The sequence below is a fragment of the Tachysurus fulvidraco genome, chromosome 3 (genome assembly GCF_022655615.1).
Source record: "Tachysurus fulvidraco isolate hzauxx_2018 chromosome 3, HZAU_PFXX_2.0, whole genome shotgun sequence".
Lineage (NCBI taxonomy): Eukaryota > Metazoa > Chordata > Actinopteri > Siluriformes > Bagridae > Tachysurus > Tachysurus fulvidraco.
The window spans coordinates 18,306,977-18,328,153 of NC_062520.1; the positions used below are offsets into that span (position 1 = coordinate 18,306,977).

At 37.7% G+C, this 21,177-nt stretch overlaps 1 protein-coding gene across 2 annotated transcripts in view; it reads right to left on the reverse strand.

The window, feature by feature from the left end:
• Window positions 1-5,982: 5,982 nt before the first annotated feature.
• gask1a (golgi associated kinase 1A) overlaps window positions 5,983-21,177 on the reverse strand; it is a 17,954-nt gene continuing 2,759 nt past the window's right edge. The window contains exons 3-6 of one of the 2 annotated variants that reach the window (XM_027148904.2): window positions 14,070-15,401; window positions 10,187-10,309; window positions 9,098-9,201; window positions 5,983-7,590 (exon numbers count right to left, since the gene is read on the reverse strand). In XM_027148904.2, coding sequence (XP_027004705.1) covers window positions 7,392-7,590; window positions 9,098-9,201; window positions 10,187-10,309; window positions 14,070-15,386 — 1,743 coding nt within the window. In that variant the 5' untranslated portion in view covers window positions 15,387-15,401 and the 3' untranslated portion in view covers window positions 5,983-7,391. The remainder of the gene's footprint in view (window positions 7,591-9,097; window positions 9,202-10,186; window positions 10,310-14,069; window positions 15,402-21,177) is intronic. The other variant, XM_027148905.2, reaches the window with a different exon arrangement.

Sequence of the window (21,177 nt, forward strand, 5' to 3'; positions counted from 1 at the left end):
ACAAATAAATAAATAAAATCTAAGGGTAAAACAATTCAAAACAAAACAAACAAACAAACAAACTAACAGACAGACAGAGACACCAGAGAGCAGCGTGAATGCACATGTGGCAGGTGAATGCTCTGACTGAATGTCATGTCTTCTATTTTTTGTCTGCTAAGATTAAGATTTTACATGACCCTGAATTAGTAAATCATATAACTTCTTATCAAACAAAGGCCTTAAATATAGCTGTTGTTTCTGTGTTTTGTGTACCACTTATCATACACAGGATTGCAGGGAATCTCACACACACACACAAACGCACGCACGCACGTACACACACACACACACACCCTATGAACAATTTAGAGATGGCAATCAGATTACAGCAAATGTCTTTGGACTCTGGAGGAAACCCCCAAAGATCAGGAAGAACATGTAAACACTGAGCATGGGACTCAAACTTCAAACCCCAGCAATAGTGCTAACTCCTAAGCCACCATGCAACCTGTATAATTAATTAATACAATTTATTTTGTATGTTTTTCCTCTCCATTCGGCTGCTCCCTGTTCGGGGTCGCCACCACTGATCACATATTAGATTTCCTGACACAACCCTCCCATTTTTATCCGGCACTGAGAGTTATCTCTTCAGTGGCTGGGTTGGCGCCCTGCCTGGGAATCGAGCCCGGGCCTTGGCAATGAGAGCCAGGGATATTGCCGCTGGACCACCTGGGGGCTTAATTAAGATATAATACACTGCTTAAAAAAATTAAGGGAACACTTAATTATCACAGTATTACAACAAGTCAATTAAATTAAGGGATATCAGTCCGGTTAGAAAGTGATTATGAATCAGTTTCACCTTCTTCATTGGAAATGAAAGTGACAAATGTGACAATAAGTACAATGGAAAGGCAACAGCAAAACAACCCCAAAAAAGGAAATGGGTTTTCAGGTAGTGGCCACTGACAATTGTTCTCTCTTTATCATTCCTGGCTGATTTGTCTCTAGTTTTGTGGGGTTTTTTTTTACTACAGTACTTGTAGCATGATGAGGTACAGGTAGTCCAACCTTTCGAAGCTCACACATCCATACATCACAAAGACTTTTATTGTGTCTTGTAGCAAAGTTTCAAGAACATAGAGGGAGAAGGGCTGTCATACAAGTAGAGCTGGACGGGGCCGTAGAAGGGCAACAACCCAACAGCAGGACTAGAATCTGCTGGAGAAACAGGTGGTGCACTCCAAGAGGCCTATAAACCTCCATCAGTTTAATGGAATTCTTGTTTCTGATCAGACTGTAAGAAACAGACACCATGAGAGTGGCATGAGCGTCCAACCTCCCCCTAGTGGTACCTGTACACACAGCCCAAAACTGTTCAGTATGGTTGCTATTTACCAGAAAATAGAAGTTCTGCCATTGTAGCCCCATTCTCTCCATAAATGAAAACAGGTTCACATTGAGCACATGTGACAGACTGAAAGAGTCTGGAGATTCTGTGGAGAACATTATGTTGCCTGTGACATCATCTGGCATGACTGGTTTGGTGGTAAGTCAATAATGGGATGGGAGGAATATCCTTGAAGGCACTAAAATGCTAGCCAATGGTACCTTTATTGCTGTTCGGTACTGAGATGCAATTTTCAAAGCCAGTATCAGACCGTATGCTGGTGCAGTCGGCCCTGGGCTCCTCCTGGAGCATGCTAATGCTCGGCCTCATTTAGCCATGTGTAGGCCGTTTTTTTGATGATGAAAGCATTGATGCCTTTGACTTACCCACATGTTCCCCAGACATGAATCCAATTGAGTATCTCTGGGACATAATATATTTAGGCATCCAAAGTCACCCAGTAGCACCACAGATTGTCCAGGATTGACCTGATCCAGGTCTGGGAGGAGATCCCCCAGGATAGCATCTGGCATCACATCAAGGGCATGCCCATATATTGCTTGGAGTGCTTACAGGCATGGTGGAGCCAGAAATGGTAGTGCAGTTATGCATTTAATTTGTCTAATATCCTAAGACATTTTAGCAATTCAGAGAGTCGTGAAATGTTTTTTTTTCCTGCTGTGTTATAAAGTGTTGATATTTGCTGCTTTACGTTACAGTTTACCAAAGAGCTAGGGTGTTTCCTTTACTTGTTTCCAGCTGATTTATAGAAATAGTGTGTAATGACCTTATAATTTCACTCTTTAAAGAACATTCACTAGTAAGGTTATTAAACCAAATCAAGTGAACCATTGGAAAATGACACATTGGAAATAAAAACATTTGTATTTATATTATACACTGGTTTTGTAACTTTGGTTATATCTAATACTGACTTGACACAGGCAGTGACACTTTTAAATTATTCACAAAAGGTAATAACGAATGCCTCAATAGTTTGTTTCTTCCCATTACACTGTATAATGGAGTTGATTGCCTTGAGCTAGCATTCAGTGATCTTTGGGCTTCATACACACATTGACTGCAGTATTCTGCTTCTCCGGAGGGAACTGTGAGTCACTAATTGGCCTTTATGTTTGCAAAAAAAAGAAAAGAAAAAAGCCCTGATGGTGAGAAGAAAGGAACAAGGTTAATCTTCCTTCGTTTGAAGTTAGGGCTTTGTCTCATTGACTATTTCTGTCAGGCTTCTTTTACACATTTACACTTCTGACCTTCTAGTTTCAATACAGAAGACATTTCATTAATGCAATTCACTATTGTATTATCACTCTAGATTGTTAAATACCTAAGCATACTGGGGAAGAATCAAATCCAGAATTATTGGCACCTTCCACATGGTCAGTAGTTTCTCCAACAAAACAATTCTTATAACCCTGCTTTTGAAAAACCCCTCAGCTATAACGTTTTATGCATGATTATTTGCTTTGTCATCCAACATCATGTATGAACCATGTAAAATAAAGTAATATTTATTTATAATAAATCATACTAACAAACATACTGATAATTAGAGTCCGGGAAATAATATTTAAAAATAAATATGTTTGGTAGTGTGGTATTGGTAGTGTGTCTGATTTGGGACTGTTTTGTGGTTATTGTGGTCATTGTGGTCTTGGGGCTCATGTGAATTGCAATAAATTCCAGTAATTATTGTAATTTTACTCTTCCGAAAACATGCAACATTTCACAACACACTGCCTTATAATTGGCATTATGTGTTGGCACTGTTCGTTTGAGCGGGTGGGTAACACGTCATTTGAGTGTGTGACTAATACAAAACTAATTTAGCAGATGCATACAGGGGAACAGTCAGCTTTCTCCTACCCAGTTTGGTGCTGATGCGTTATCAAGGGGAAAGTATCAGATGCAAACATAGCCTGTGGCAGAAGGGTGCTCACAGAACAGATTGTCATTATGGCCCCAGTGGAGCAGAGCTCAGTCTGTCCTGCCTCTGCGTCACCACCACACCTGAGACTAAGGCTTCAAGTGGGAGCCGTTAATCACATCATCACACCGGAGTCAAGAGCGAGCCTTCAGTACACTGTGCATTGTCATGGCAACACTCCCGGGTGAGGACCTTAAGACTCCATTATTATTGCAGGTCTCTGCAGTAGCAACACATTAGGCCAGAGCCCTTGGGTTCATGCTACTGACCAAGGACCTTGTCTCTAAAGATATGTAGCTGTGCTGAGATGCCAAAGTTCAGAACTTCATAAGGTCTGATGGCCAGATGTAAGGGCAAAACATTAACGAGTTCTGCATGATTTTATCTCTGCCTCTCTGAGGACTTCATATTAATTGTATGTCATATTTAATTAAAATGTAACATTTAATTAATGTCATTAAAGGGAGTCATGCAGGGTCTTGGACACCTACTGAAGGTAGTCTGCTTATTTACAAAATTTAATGACATGGCCTGTTCGATTTAGATAGCAGCCTTATGAATGTTAAGGACTTCAGAGTTGCAGTGTTTGCAGTAATACGGACCATAAGCCTGTTAAATGTCTTAATTCTGTTTAACTGTGCTTCTGATCACTGTATTTTATGTGATTGAGGCACAGTGGTGTTACAAGCCAGTCAAAGTGGTCCAGCATTACATCATGAGCACTGCAGCCACAAAAGGCTTGGCCATGTGCAGCCTAAACTTGCCACGTTGAAACATGCATCTGTTTGTGTTCTGCTTGGACATGAAGCACACATACACACACGCACACACACACGCACGCATGCACGCACGCACGCACGCACGCACGCGCACGCACACACACACACACACACACACACACACACACACACACACACACACACACACACACACACACACACACACACACACACACACACAGAGTCTCATTAACAACAACAGTCTGGTTTTATACTACTCTTACATTTGTCTTTTCACTGCTCAGGCACCTTGTTTTAAGTTCCCCAAAATGTTCTAGTTCTATTTTTTTAAATGAACTTAATTAATTAATAAATATGAAATATATGTGTATGATGACGACAAGCAAAACATTTCCAACACTAAAGATGAAAATTATATACCTGCTACGCACATAAAGCATTATAAGTCCAAGCAGGATCCCTTACAATAAAACCGACTATTATTTATAGGCCTAGAAATAGGGTTTGTCTCTCTCTCTCTCTCTCTCTCTCTCTCTCTCTCTCTCTCTCTCTCTCTCTCTCTCTCTCTCTCTCTCTCTCTCTCTCTCTCTCTCTCTCTCTCTCTCTCTCTCTCTCTCTCTCTCTCTCTCTCTCTCTCTCTCTCTCTCTCTCTCTCTCTCTCTAACACACACACTCAGAGTGCATATCCAGTTACGATTATTCACTCAGCTGTGATTGACTGAGACATTTTAAACCATAAAGGTGAATTACATGCTTGATGCAAAAATATTTTGAGGTTTTATACAGTATACAGTAGAAAACACCACAGCCTGTAAGACATCAGTCGTATTGTGCTAATTAGACTGCAGTGGAGGAGCAACACTGTAATATAATGTAGCTACAAAAAAAAAAAAAAAGGAAATCTATAACAGCATATTCAGTGAACAACAGTGTTTGTTCAATGCAACCCTAGTGTTTCCAGGTGTTAAACATCTGTATAAAAGATAACAGCTGTATAAAACATGAGGACAAAAGGAATGTAGATTGAACTGCATGTTTAATTAGAAGCAGAAGATATTTTGGGGTTACACTTACAAAAATGTATGTTGCATGTGAAGGACTGGATAAAGGACTGGATGTGGAATGAATTGTTTAAAACAGTATTACTAGTATGTCCAGTGTGAAATTCCTTTTCTGCCAGTCATCCCAGGATAAGCTCTGGGTCCACCATGACTCACCATAATACATGAATATAATCCATAGTGATTGATTTACATGAAGGTTCCTTTAACCATAAACACCTACTGTTGTGTTGTTTTCCTTCAGCAGCTCCCACTAGGGGTCCCATAGCAGATCATCTGATCCGAATATTCGTTTTGGCACAGATTTTTACACCAGATGAACTTCCTCAGGCAACCTTCTCATTTCTATCCGGGCTTGGGACCGGCATTGAGAGTTAACCCCGCAGTGTCTGGTTGGTTCCTTGCTCCCTGCCTAAATTTTAATAAATTACTTACTGCCGGGTTTAAGTTTTTGCTTATAATCCAAATAAACATTGGTGTAAATATATGAACTATTAAGCTCTGAATGTTGCCAATTATCAACAGAAAACATAATAATTAATGTATTATTGTTCATTAAGCAGTTAATTGTACTCATTGATGAAAAGTATATTTAGGTGTTGATTATTTAACTAATTTGGGTAATACATTATCAACATGATATATATTATTTTTAATATTATAATAAAAAATCAATTGTGCAAGTGTTACCTTGGTATATTATTTACAGTCTCATAATGCTGAGGTTCATAGTTTGTTATCCAGATGTTCTGACAGCAGTGTATTCATACTTTAGATTTAAAAAAACTAAAACAAATTATGCAGAGATGTTTGACCTTTGACCAAATTCAATACAATTCAAATGAATGACTAAAGCAGGCATAAATGAAAGGGAAACTTTATTAAGCCTCATATATCAGAACTATTCAAGTCTGTTACTAAATATGAAAAGGAACCGTTTTCCTATGATAAGAATAGAAATAAAATTATTTCCTGTTTTCCTGAATCAGAAACTAATCCTCATACCTCAGCTAAAACGCTGAAAATTTGTTTAGCTGTTTAGCACCAGATTATCTTTTCAAATGGCTGAACCGAGTAAAGCTGGGCAACTGAAAGAGTTAATCATCTTTGTCACAGAAGAAATGCTGACACAGTTTTTCTTTTCTTAGACATGCCTTTCCACCCGGCAGCATCCCTTCAGTTTTACTGCAGGCTACATTCAGTCAGTTTTCCTGTTCATACTGTAGCAGCTGAACAGCAGATTTAATCTCAGTACAGTCCCAAAGTCTCGAGTACGCTACAAATAGCTTTTTCACCTGATCATGTATAACAAACTAGTACAGCTAGTATTCACATATTGTTTATAAAGAATATATAATGTAAAACAGAAAATCATTTCATATCCTTCAGGGCAACTCACTGCATTCATTGTAATCTCTCGGCCTGGAAATGAGTCAGTCAGCATAGTCTTTTATGAGTCATGCATTATCGATCACTGCTTCCAGTAAAGAATAACATAACATTGTCATTTTGTCATTTGAGTTATTATTCTGAGGTTATTAAATTAGTAACTTAAATTAGTAAACAATTTAGATTGTCAGAAGTAATCAGATCAGCTCAGCTCAGATGATGTGTTTAAATCTTTGGACTCTGCTGTCTGATGGGATTTCTCTAAGAATTCTGAGAACACAACAATGTTCAACAGACCAAATTTGTTTCTGCAAAACTGTCTCACATCTCAATAGTGTACTGTATGAATTTTAAGTTCCACATTTTCTAAATCTATTCAAGGACATGGATGCCTAACTAACTAACTAACTAACTAACTAACTAACTAACTAACTAACTAACTAACTAACTAACTAACTAACTAACTAACTAACTAACCAACCAACTAACTACCTAACTAACTAACTAACTAAACTTTACTTTTAGGTTAGATTATCAGTTTATTTTGTACAAAGAATTTTGAGGATGGTGAAAAAAAAAACTACAAAAACATTCCCAAGTTATTCTTGAGAATGGTCAACATCAATATTAGACGCATTAGAAAGCATGTCCTTGTAAGTGCACTGCACCTGTTGTTTGACAACTATATACATTTAATAATAATAATAATAATAATAATAATAATAATTCATATTATTATTATTATTATTATTATTATTCACTCTATGCAGCAGCAGCTGTAACTATCACCTATTATTAATAAAATAAAAAAAAAACACAATCTGACAACTTTTAACTTGCCTGCAGGTAGTCAGCATAAGTTCTTTTAAACAGGTGTCTTTTCACAGATCACTGTTTACTCTCATGTTCTGGGTGTGCTGCAGCAGGATTTGAGCTCTGTGCTGCAGAGTTTGGATGATGGCTCTGAGCCCTGCTTCTCCTCCTTGATGCTCCCACAGCTCCTTATCCACAGACAGTGAGCGCAGGAGCAGCTGCTCCAGACAGCCAGACCGCAGCACTGACATGGCTCTTTCTGGAAACCTGCCAATCAAAAACATGCTCTGCACTCAGGCTATTTTGGTTTAGATTAAGTGAAGCAGCTGATATGAAGCTCACAATCCAAGCAAATATTACCTCAGTGTTCCCTTAGCCACACCCTTAAAATACATGTAGAAATGCTAGTGAAGTTGGGGTAGTTTTCTGAATTGATAGCCAAAATAATTGTCATGCTGGTTGAGGCACCTTGTCTGATTGCTTGAATGCTGGTGGTCCATGTCACAGATATAAAAAACAGCAGGTGTCATATTACCTGCTGTTGCGCTTTAAAGCAATGCATCACATCTGTAACTTGCTTTGTGTTTAATTGATTCTCAGAAAATCTGTCATACATCTTTGCACACTGGAGATAATATAAATGTACATACACTATCATTCTGATTCTGCCAATTTTCTGGAAACTGCCAGTAAGCATGAGATTACTAGTTACTACTAGCTAAATCAGTGGACTCCAACTTGCCACACTTCTGAGTAGCTTGTCTAAAGGTTCATAGAATATATAAAAAATTGATCAAATCAAATGAATTCAATAAACCTGTTTCCCAATCAAATTCACATTCTACCCTTTTCTGGTGTTGTCCCAAAATCTAACTCCCGGGATAAAAAACTGTACATCACATAGTTTAGTACAGCAGTTCATCAATTTATTTTACACACAGCTAGCACCAAGAACCTACATGGCAATCTTATATAAACGTAAAACTATAAGCACAAATCAAAGTAGTTTGGATAAAGGATAAAGAAAACACAAGGCAGATCCATTCAACATGGAAGCTGCTAGGGATTCGACAAGGAATGCTGCTACAAAGCTGCAAAAGCATTTTAATATTTTTTAGCCTCACCGCAGTACCATATGTGTTGAGACTAATTCTGAAGCTCCTACAGATTTGACACCACATCATATCTCATTAGCACCACTACACTGCTTCTGCAATCAACTTGTTGGCTATCGCTATTGAGTGTGTAACAAAACTGCTTGGTTTGCACCCTGGCCAAGATGCTCAGGTTTTGTTGATCTGGTTGGTAGCCTGTGTTCACCCTTCCTCGTCTGCCCCACTCTTGCACTTGGTTACCTTAGTCAACGGGGCAACGGGAATTGCCCTGTGTCTTTACCTGCACCATGTGCTGAGCCCCAGAAATAAGAACAGCAGCTAAGCTTAAGTTTAAGATAAAAAATAAACCTTAAATTCACATTTTATATATTTTTTGAAAAATGATTTGATTTTAATGTTTACATTCTAGTGTACACTGGATAATGCATTTTTACTTAACACACATAGTAATAAATGAAGATAAATCGAGCAACGTGTGTTGTCTTGAACATTTTCTCTGAAATGTTATCTAAAGTTTTTGTTGAACTTTTCAAATGGATTAAATAAAAGCCTTTATATAAAGTAGATACATCAATGCATATGTATAGGACATGCATATGCATAAGACTTTATAGGCAGTAGCTTTTTACAGGTCATGATTAATAAATGTCAGCACTTACTCCTCAATGCCCTCAATCAGTCTGAAGTTGAGGTTGTCTTGTGGGTGATGAGGCCTGCCTGCATTATCTATAAAGACTAGTCTGGAGGGATCTGTCCTCCGAACCTGGAGAGAAAAGAGAGAGAGAGAGAGAGAGAGAGAGAGAGAGAGAGAGAGAGAGAGAGAGAGAGAGAGAGAGAGAGAGTCAGTACCCACTGAAACAATTTCATTATACCTAAAATCAATTTATGTTAATGTGTTCTAAACATATTAGTAATCTTAAAGCTTTTCGACAATGAACAAAAAGCAAAGCTGACACATTTGTCAAATCATATAAGAAGAAAGAAAATGCACCTGACACATAGCTGACAGTTTTAAGCCCTTAGAGCATTTCTGTCATTTCTGATATAATTACAATTTCATTCTGCATATTACATTTAACATCCTCAGAATGTGTGTAAATAAAATATAAAGAATTTCTAATCTTTTATGGGATGCTAGATACGAAAACCAATACAGAGTACCATAGTCATTTGCGTACCATAAAATGTAACACACTGGAAAATGTGTGATATCCCATGATAACTATTCAACTATACATCTATTTATTTTTGATATGTGAGTGTGAAGTATTTCAGAAAACAAGACAGTATAATAAAAATAACTGGTTCTATGTTTAGTTGTTGCTCAGGGCTTCAAGAGGGAAATAAAACTCTGCATACTCTCGACTGTATATACAGCAGAGTGGCCAGGATGTTAATTTTAGCATTTATCGGTGAGTAAAATATAATAACAACTAAAATATCCTCTCAAATTCTGCACAGGTAAAAAAAAGGGTTATTTCATAGGGATTGCAACAGATTCTATCTGCTTCTTGTCTTCTGGCAAGTCGGCAGAACTGCATGCATCAGGAGCAAAAAAGTGCAAGAGTGTTATGTTTCAGTGAAGCCACCATGTCATCATTTATGCATGCAAGGATGTCAGAGAGAGAGATAAATCCTAAACCAAGGACATGGATGATTTCTCAATGTAGAAACGCCACTTTAAACCACTTTTGTATAAAGGTTTAGTATAAAAACCTCCATGCAGCCAACAGAGAAAATGACATTACCAGAATATGCACTAGCATTAAATCTTTAGGGTTTGCACATTTGACATTGAGAAGGTTCTCCACACACATATCAGCAGGGTCAGGCTGAAACCCACAGCAGTATCGGTCCAGTCTGTCGTTCACCTGCGGGAGATAAACACACACACACACACACACACACACACACACACACACACACATATACAGACAGAGTGAGTGGATTAGAGAAAGAACCACGCTGTCACCTTCACAGCACTATTATTACAGCTAGATGAAATGGAAACAAATGTAATGCTATAAGATATAAGAATGAGAATGTTATGAGATAAGATTAGATTAAGTAATGCTATCATGTCAAAGAGGCTGCTTACAAATATACTGTATATTTTCCTGTGTGGTTTATATCTTTAAGGTTGTACTATGCAGAGCTGTGGTTGAGGTTTGTTTTATCAGGACTATAATAGGTTTTATAATATTGCTTCTCCAGTGAACAGTACCTTGGCTCGGCAAGAAATGGCTGCCCACGCACCCACACAGCGCCAAGAGTGCCAATACTTTAATGTTTAGTGAAAAAAAAGAGGAGAGTGTAAACCATACTAGAAGACATTATAACCCAAATAGTTGGTTGTTTTCTGAAGGTGAATTTCAAACATGTATCTCCACTATTTTTTAGCATGGGTTTTCAATTCCATGCTCCAATTATGACAGCAGATATAGATCTCATCAATATGGCAGTGACCTTGGAGTGTGATAATTGGAAAGGTATGGTATAATTTTCTTATCATCAGAAAATTTATTCTTGAGTACTTTAATGAACAAGACTCAGTAGATGGTTAAGCATCCATATACAGGAGGATTTGGCAGTCATTAAATAAGCCTTCTACTGAAGATTTTTCTGTCATTAGAGAAGTAGTTCTAAAGTTCAGATCACAGGGTGTCTGGGTGAAAAAGGTAAACAAATACAGCATGGGTTCACAGTTACAGCACAGTTCACATGGTAATTGAAATAACAACGGGGAGGATTATGGGTAAAAATGACCATCACAGTGTACAATGGAACAGCACACTCTAGAACTCTTTCCCCATACTCAGGCTTTCACACATCCCTGTAACTTTGCACACGGCTGTGAAAAGCAGCTCACAAATGCACACAAGAACCCAGTTTCAGTCCAACAGGTTGGTATTTGTGTGGCCACAGTTAGGAGTATAAATTTTGCACATTCAGAACAGCCAGTGGGAGGCAATTAACCTCGGTGTGAAGAATTCATTTTTATATGGACAATGTAATATAGAGATTTTTAGAGAGAGAGAGAGAGAGAGAGAGAGAGAGAGAGAGAGAGAGAGAGAGAGAGAGAGAGAGAGAGAGAGAGAGAATATTACACAGTTAGTACATTTTTTTTATTTATTTTTTTTTGTCTTTTTTTGTCAACATGTTTCTGTTCCAACACACACTGGACTGTATTCTGTAAACAGTGTATTCATCTTCATGACATCCTCTATGTGCTTTCTTTTAGCTGAGATAACCTCAGTTTTTAACTTTCAGATCCTTATTACTGAGTTATATAATCTTGTGCAATATGGATCCAGAATATCAAATAATTTTACACTGTAGATTACAAATAGATATATGTATATTTTTATTCCCCCTTAATGATTGTCTTTTTCTGTTTTGAATCATATTTTGAATAGTATAGGGTTATGCACTACTGATGGAAAAGCTGTGAATCCTACAATGACCAAACTGACACAACTGACCTGAAGGTAATTCCATGATAAGTAAAAAAAAACTGTAAATGCATAATAACATATAATTAATAAATAATAATAATATCTACATTCGACATATAAGCATAGACCAAATGACATATGTACATGCTCAGCCAGCCCATACCATTCCTTAAGTAAATTTTTTGTTTCCTGGACCCTGTGGTGTATACCGATGGTGTATACAGTAACCCTAAGTAATGTATAGTATGGATTAATAAGAACAATTGATATTCCATAGCATGCTTTGCTTTGTTGCCTTGAAACACCAAAACATTATAAAAGAATCAGTTTATAAGAAAAATAGCTCAATGCATAAAGGTCTTATGCACAGTTACCAGAAATTCTTCTGTAGTGACAGTGAATGTGTCCTTCACAATGATGGGTGTTAACTTGCAGCTTAAAGCCCACAGAGCTGTTCAGCGAGAATCTTAAAACAAGTGTTCAGGGATCCTGCTCAGCAAATCGCACCAAATCAATAGTATGCTATTAGCTGTTGGCCAGGTTACACTCATTGACTTTTTCTCCATTTTTTTCATGGACTATCATAGCTATCTCATCTTACACTCAAATATGTATACACACTCTGTATAAGCACTACACATTCATTGAATGTTATTGTTTGATGCCTTAAACAATCAAGGGTTTTGGCCTGTGATTTATAAGGACATACAGTATAATGGTTCTGCACCACTACATAAACCATAATGGTTAATAAAGACAGAAATTGTTTGGTTTGTCAATTTCGGTCTCTAGTTTATTACCATTAAAATGCATATCCTGTACCAGAGAGATCAAACTCACATTATCATCTGATCCTAGCTGACCGTTGATCTGAATCATGAAAAATTTTATCTTCATCCCTAGTGTCACCTCCAAACTAGCCATCTCACTTTGCAGTGTACTGACTGTAAAGTTCAACAAGAATTAGTAAAATGTTACTATATCTTAACCCTAGAAGCTACAGTATTTACTGTATACTTTACTTATGTGTGACTTTGACCTATTATTATTCTCTGCTCTATACAAAAACACATCCCCTTTGTTATTATGTGCATATGAACTCCATTGTTTCGATGCTGAAATATATATTTTTAGTTTGTGCACTGCTATTTGCAGGAAGAATTTTCTTATCTGATAGTCTCTATTTATTGGTGTTACTTACAGAATGAACAAAAGAGAACAAACATATTCAAACAACTCAATTAGGTTTCTGTCCTACAAGCATAAGCCTTTAATTAATAACAACATTAACTATAATTGGCAGATTACAAATGCCATTTACTTTTACTGCAGTGCTATTACTGTGTGGCTATTGCTTCAGTGTAAACACTAAACCTATCCAAGTCTTTGCCTAATGGGTTGGGTAGGTAAACTAAGTAGATGTATCACCATTCTAATTACATATCTCAATATTAAGGTATATGTGTAATAAAACACTGCCCTACGGCACGGACATTGAACTCATCAGTGATTCACGGAAGAATGAATTCAAGCATCAACCACACTGTAGACAGAATTGTGTACTAGGGTTCTTCTAAATAGAAGTGTATCAGAAAACCCATTCCTTAGAAGAGAAAATGCAATCAAAACAAAATAAGAAGGAAAAAGCAGGCTCATTGCACTAAGCTGTATGAGATGGGCTGCTGTCTGAGAGGGAAATGAATGAACTGATGAAAAAGCTCATCAGGATTTTGTGCAGTACTGATTTTGGCAGGCAAGTCACTCTTTACTTAACACAGGACTTAGAGTCCTCCATTTCACTCAGTGAATCATTTTAAAAACTAATTTCAATACTGATAATGTTAAAATACTATTGCAATAATGATGTGTTTTTGTTTTGTTGAACTCATGCCAGATGCTAAAACTCTTCTCCTTCTCTGGCTGCGCTAACCCTGTGGACATGCCAAATTGTTCCTGATACTCCCTCTGTCCCTGCAACATTTTCAGCCTGAAGCTCCTACACTTACAGAATGACTCACCTCAAGCTGCTGTGCATAATCTTATCTGGATACCCTACAGACATCACTTCCCAAAATTCATTTATGCCTATATTCAGAGGAAACAGGGTTCTTTAAGTGTTTATTATGTTTCTTGGCTTCCAATAAGACAAATAAGCAATTTGACTCTAACCTCTCACCTGGAGCAGGAAGTCAAACAGAGCCAATCTTCCCCACTCTGAATGGTGTACACCTACACACACTGAAGAATTCAGAGGTATTTGCATCCCACATTTAGCTTTGAGCAGATCCTGATACTGGGGCCACATGAGGGAAAAAGAGTTCTGGTCATTATCATCATCAGCTAGATGTTGAATATCTGGGTCCCACCACACCACAGGTCTGCCTGAACCAGTGGTATACTTGTATGGCAACAGATCACTATGAAAGGTCCTTAGCACTGCTGGAAGACTGCGGTTCAAACCCAAGACCCTATCCAAATGAAACGCAAGAACTTCAAACCAATCATTGGGGCGCTTGATCAGGGCACACTGTCCTGTTTGGCAGAGTCTGTAATGGTCCCCCGTTGGCGAAGCAGTATTTTCATTGCAACCACCGAGTCCCACTTGAAGCACTTGGCCATGACCTGGAATTCTGGCTTTACTCAACACAGTGCCTCTGGCAAGGAGATTCATCTTTTTTACATCATCTTTACTAAACCAAGGCAAAGATTCAGCTCTAGTTTGGTCTAAAACTTTACTGAAATGTTGATCATGCAAAGTTTTGCACCAGTTAGTCATGAAGTCTGTCCCCTCAGCCCCTTCTCCAGAGATACGGTTGTTTTCAACCATAGATTGAAGCTTCTCAGAGATCTGTGCTTGTCTTTCATATGTTTTGGTTACTTTTGTGTCCCATTCAAGTTTTACAGACAACCCTACACTAGATTTCCACTTCAGCCCCTCTGGTTTGGGCCCATCTGGAGTGCATTTGTGCCTGCATGGCTTAATGGCTGTGTGGAGGGAATGCATGTTGGCAGACTGAAATATGGTTTGGTCATGTCTTGGAACATGAAGATGATATTTGGAGTCAATGCCATTGCCTGGTTGGTTAGACAATCTCTCGTTTGTATTGGCCATATATGTCTGGTTGGAGGGTTTGTTTCTGCCTTGATATGACTCTTGTTTTCGCTTCAGAAATGTTCTTTTTGCATTACTTCTGGATGAAATCTGGACATTTTCCTGTACCTTATTGCCTTTCCGATGTTGCTGGTCAATTAATGGTATGTGCTTTTCTGAAGCTTTTATTTTAGAAAGCTTCCAAGATCGTCTTCGAATGCTTGAAGGTAGATGCTTAGAGTCCCTTGCTTCTGTCTCAGTGGGTTGGTTAGGGTGAGGCCCTTGTGATAGCAAACATTTCTGCTCACAGGGCAAAGGTGAATATGTGTTTATCATCATTGCTGACAGGGTGAGGAGAGACAGAAAGACCACAATGTAGAGCCGCTTCACTTTCAGCTTCATCTCTCCTCCCAGGGCCTGCCAGACAGAGCAAAGAAACAGTGCTGATTAAGATAAATCATACAGCTATAACTACTTGCGCGCCAATGTCAGCAAATCACAAAATAGCTATTTCCACTAAACAAGGCGAAAGAAAAAAAAACAGCTCAGGTTGCAGGAAGAGACAATAAATATCAGCAAAATTCCATTCAGGGGCTGGAGCTATAAGTAAATACAGTGGTCAGACATGCATATATGTTGGAAAGGAGAGAGAGAGAGAGAGAGAGAGAGAGAGAGAGAGAGAGAGAGAGAGAGAGAGAGAGAGAGAGAGAGAGAGAGAGAGAGAGAGAGAGAGATGATCTGAAAAGTGCTTTAATCATCGCAGAAATCATAAACTTTCTCAGGAATGACCCCAAACATGTATTTAGCCTTTCTTTCAGTGGACTTCTTTAATTATCTTGGCCCCAATATGCCATTTTCTTGAACTGTAAGCTGTAATTTTAGGCTGCCTATGGCGACAATTGTCTACCAATGTATACCTAAAAATAGGAAATAATGGAAGGCAAAACACTGTTTTCAAGTTTTTTCCTTTGCATAAAACCCAGCATTTTTGTCAATATTGCTTTGAGGTTTAGTTTTTTCACAAAAGTGTATTTTTGTCTCACATTTTTCCCCCTGGAACATTTCCCTTCTACTCAAAAGGTACATCTGCTATACCCATGCTGCCTGTCTCCGTATCTATATAGCAAAAAGAGAAACCTGAGGGGAGAGGAATGTGTCGACTCTGTAGGATCTCTCACGGTGGCTGAATGTTTTTATGACTTTTCCAGATAGTGCTTATGAAAGGCTCCCATTATTTGGCAAGTTGAAGAATGTCATGCCTGTAGCACCAAAGGGCTAACGTTCTTATGGATTGGTTTTCCCTGCCTCCGAGGAAACTAATATACAAGCCAACCTTCTGCGGAGATGTGCGCTTCATCTCACTGGCATGTTTTATGGATGGTGTATTGTAGAGAGAGATGGGTATGGAAGTAATATTATGGTGAGTTAGCAGCAGCAACTGATTTATAATAAGGGTTTGGGTTTGTGGCTCCCCATACTAACAAAACAAACAGGGAGCCGCATAACTGGCATGTGTTTGCTTAGAACAAACTCTGAAGTGACAGTCACAGTGACATGCACAGAAAAAAAATGACCTATAGGACAGATGAAATGTCTATATATTTGTATTTTGAGTAAATAGTAGTACAGACACAATTGAAATGTAAGGCATAGTTAGAAAAAAAAATAATAATAAAAAAAAATATATATATATACAATAGATAAAATAATAACATAATAGATATATTATTATTACAGTTATATTATACATGATCAGGCATAGTGTAGTAAATCCATATTTAATGTCCTATTAATATTGAACATAGATGTAATGAATATAGAGATGACACCAAGTTTTTTTGTTTTGTTTTTTCACATTTTGGATGACACCTTTCTAATTAAGCAGACAAGCGTTTAGGACATACCATTCCTGTCAGAATACTCTCATGCCTAGCTTACTGCCTTAAACTACTTTAACACTCTCCCAAGTTCTAAAGAGTGAGGCGAAGGTGTCATACTTCTCAACAAGGCAGTGCTCCAAGCAAAACACCCAGACAGACTGAGAGACTGAAGAGCAATTAGTTACGACTTGTTTTCATTCAGTTTATTCTTGATAATGTCTTATTCCCAGATTTCCCAGCTAAAAGGTTCATAAAAATCCAGCTTAAACATTTAGTCATGCAATCTCCATAGACAAGCATTGGCAGAATGGATTGTACTGAATTCAAATCAATTTAATTCAAGTTTATTTGTATAGCGCTTTTTACAATGGGCTTCCTCTCAAAGCAGCTTTACAGAACATAAACATAGAACAGAAGTTAAACATAAGGAGAAAAAAGAATTAATATAGTAAAAAATTAAGATATATATATATATATAGTTCACAGTGTGTATGTATGTATTTATCCCCTATGAGCAAGTCTGAGGTGACTCAGGCAGCAGTGGCAAGGAAAAACTCCCTTAAATTGGTAAGGAAGAATCCTTGAGAGGAACCAGACTCAAAGGGGAACCCATCCTCATATGGGTGACACTGGGGTGTGATTACAAATATACAGACAAACAAGTGTTGAATTGGTGTAAAGATCACATGGAGTTCAGATCTCCTCTTGATATCATAGAGTCCAACAATGAGCTCAGTGAATTTCAATATGCCACTGGTTCTGTCTTCAGCGATGTAAAAAATAAATTTGTCTTTAGATCCTCCCAGTGCTCATGTCACTGAAAATCTGTGTTCTGTCAACTGGTCAAAAAAACTTTGATATGGCAATGCCTCAAACATAAGTCAGTTGTTCATACTGTAAAAAAATAATCTTCATTTTTTTGATGATGATGTTGTTGTTTGTATTTTTTATGAAATGGACAATGTTGTACTATGCCTTTAACTAATTCCAGCACAGGTACAGACAAGTGAGGACATTTAGACTTTTACCAGCCAAACAGGCTGTGACTGAGAGAAGATCTCAAAGGAGCTGATCTCATTAAACATGGAGGATAATAAAGACACAGCAGGGACAGGTTAATGCAAAACCCACCAAGGAGATGATTAAGATAAGGTCAGAGCCAATTTCAATGATAATGATCAGGCCTTCTTACAAGCTGCCAGTGCTGCATAATTACATTGCCTCTAGCTTGCAAGTTAGAAACATCTCAATGGCAAAAACAGCAAGTCATATCAGTCAAGAGGAAGAAAGAAAATAAAGAAATAGCCTGCAAAAATGGCTTCTTTGTGATGAAGGGGAAAGTCAGAAACGGAGCAAAAAATACTTGTTCTGCGGTTGGTAGTAATTGAACAAAAATGCACCTTGAGACCATTAGAGCTGTCAGGAAAGTCATGTCAGTTCAGAAGAGACACTTTGTTTACTCAACTGTTCCAGAGAGGGAGAGGGAGAGAGAGATATTATTATTATAGAGTATTTTTGATCTTAGAAGTATATGATGTTCAACTAGGGAATTATGAATACGCTAATACAAAGACATATTTTCACAGTTGTCAGTAATGAACTTAATATTGGCATGAATATTTTTGAATGAATATTTAGATTTATTTAGTCCTGTTTATGTTTGCTTTGTTTAAATATTAGCCAATTAAAACACACATGCATTTTCATGTAATTAGGCTACTACTTGGTTTTTACTTTATAATGCTAGCTGATTTAAAATTTATTGAATAAGCTAGGTGCAATACACAAATAGGATTGAGTAGGGTTGAGTGGAGAAGGGAGGGTTTTGCCTCTTCTGTACAGCTACCAGTGTTTACACGGCATCAATCCCTTGATGTCAAGGACAAATAGCATACAATCTTCAAGAACAAAATACTGGATGATTGTTGTAATTTTCACTCAGCTAGGGTTGTGTGAAGACATTTTTCTCACTTGTTCAGCATTGTGCTGCAGTGTTGGTTGCTGTCATGTGCTGCTCATGTATTTCTCTGTGCTCATTGCTCATTGAACTGAAAATCTGTTATCCTGAACCATTTCTCTTTATGTTCACCTCACAGCTACAAGCTCACAAATAATCAGATTTTAATGACCATGCTTGCTATACTGTTCTTTGCACTCGGTCATCCATGCTGGGTGCAGTCTGATTTTTGATTAGCATCATTAATCCTGAAATATATCCAGATCACTGTTACTTGTATCGTCTGTGCACGAGCAGAAGCATATGTCACGAAGCATCACTTGGTATCAGACTTTATTATCAAATATAATTTTATTAGTGTAAGTGACAGAGCACAGTGTCAGTGCATCTCTACTCCATGCCAGTCTACATTTCTTTCTGGACTGGAAGACACAACAGAACTTTATTTGCATTACTGAACGTTTAGGAGTTAGGAAACGTCTTATAAGAATAACATGAATTATGGTGAAAGTGAAATAGTGTAACCAGAGACAAAACAAAAGTATGTACATGAAAGAGAGACAAACCATCTGCTCCTGTTCCCTCTATCAACTTAGTGTTCAGACACATGGACTTGGTTTTTGTATGTGTTGGTAGTTTTCTTATTCTGTAGTTAGAAACGCATTAGGTGACTGTTTAGAAAAAAATAGGATTAATCAAAAATGAGTAGAAAAGATTCAGAACCTAACTTGTAGTTAATAAACAGATTATTTACATTATTCAGGAATTATTAAGGAATACTTCAGTGTTTTAACAGTAGTACCCAATGTATGTCCATTAGCTGTGGTGAAAACTATTCTCCTCCTCATAACTATTATCGAAGACCCACTTCATACCTTGCCACTCCATATACACTTTACTATGTTTTGGCAGCTTGTTGCCTATTGTGTATTTCTAAGCATTTGGTTCTGCACTTTTTCTGGTTTTTATTGCCCTGCTTGACTGCATGTTTTGCAATCTATATGGTTTTGTTTGTGGAATTTGGTTTTTAAACTAAAAAGCTCTAAGAGTATCAGACTGGGTCTGCTGGCTTGTGATATTTCAAAGGAAAAAGACATTACTAAAGATGGACTAATCGGTTTGTCCACACGCTGAACACTGGAGTAGCATAGAAGGATATAATTCCAAGCATTTTCCATGCATGTGCAATCTGGCTCAAATGATGCACTTTTTGTGTATTAGTCAGTCACCAAGGTGCACAAAATATCACAAGCACACCTCCTGTCTATGAGGAATGTATTCCTACTGAGCTGATACAATCCGATTAATACAGGAAATGGCAAATCCACAACAATGTGGATCACCTACCTTTACACCACCTGTAGCACAGCAGAACTTGATGTGGTTCTGGACATGAGAGAGACAGGCGCTTTGGGCCAGAATGCGTTGCCATATGACTGATCAAACTGATGGCTGAATTCCTTCCCACCTCTGTCACTGGTATGGATGAAAATGTTGCACATTGGATTGGCTATAAAATTACTTTGGCTCAACAGATCCTGGCTCCTCTGTTGTTTATGTTACAGACAGGCCTTCCATACTGTACATCTAATAAGACATAAAGGAATTCTTGCCTGCCTTGTGGGACTCACAAAATCCCTACAGATATATTGTTTTCATATCTTCTCACCTACCTGTGCACTGACTTGACTATGGCCTGCCTGCTACTTATATAAACACACATAGTTTCATGATATCTTTTATCTTGAATGGGAGATATATCAAGAAGAGTTATAATTTCCTACAGAAAATGAAATGGAGGAAATAATAATATAGCAAAGATTTTGTCATAATATGAAATATGAGTTGGTGGATCAATGAGCAGCCAATCATTGAGTACTGTGAGACAATAAACACAGAGAATATTGTGTTGAAGCATGTTAAATGTTGTTTTGTTTTGCTGATATGAATTGAATTTGAACATGACACTGGTTCATGCCTCCTACATATCCCCAAACAAACATTATATAGTAACCATGAAAGCACACAGAGAGTCTTTCCCATTATTCACTGCTGCCATAGGATTAGATGGTTAGGTAATTGCAGGTGTGCCTAATAAAGTGCTTTGTGAGCGTTTGTAATAAACTGATGTAATAAAACTACCTCATTAGGAACATCTATGTAATGCACCAGAATGTTGCTAACCTAAAGCATACTGTGTACTATCATGATTTGCAGATGAAGGGTTGCAAGTGAAGGAAGAATTGAACAAATATACAAAGCTACCAAAATAGGAGAAAACAGGCATAAACTAGATAAATTCAAATGGGCAGAATATGTATCAAGTATATGGTCAAATTATGCTGTATAACATCAG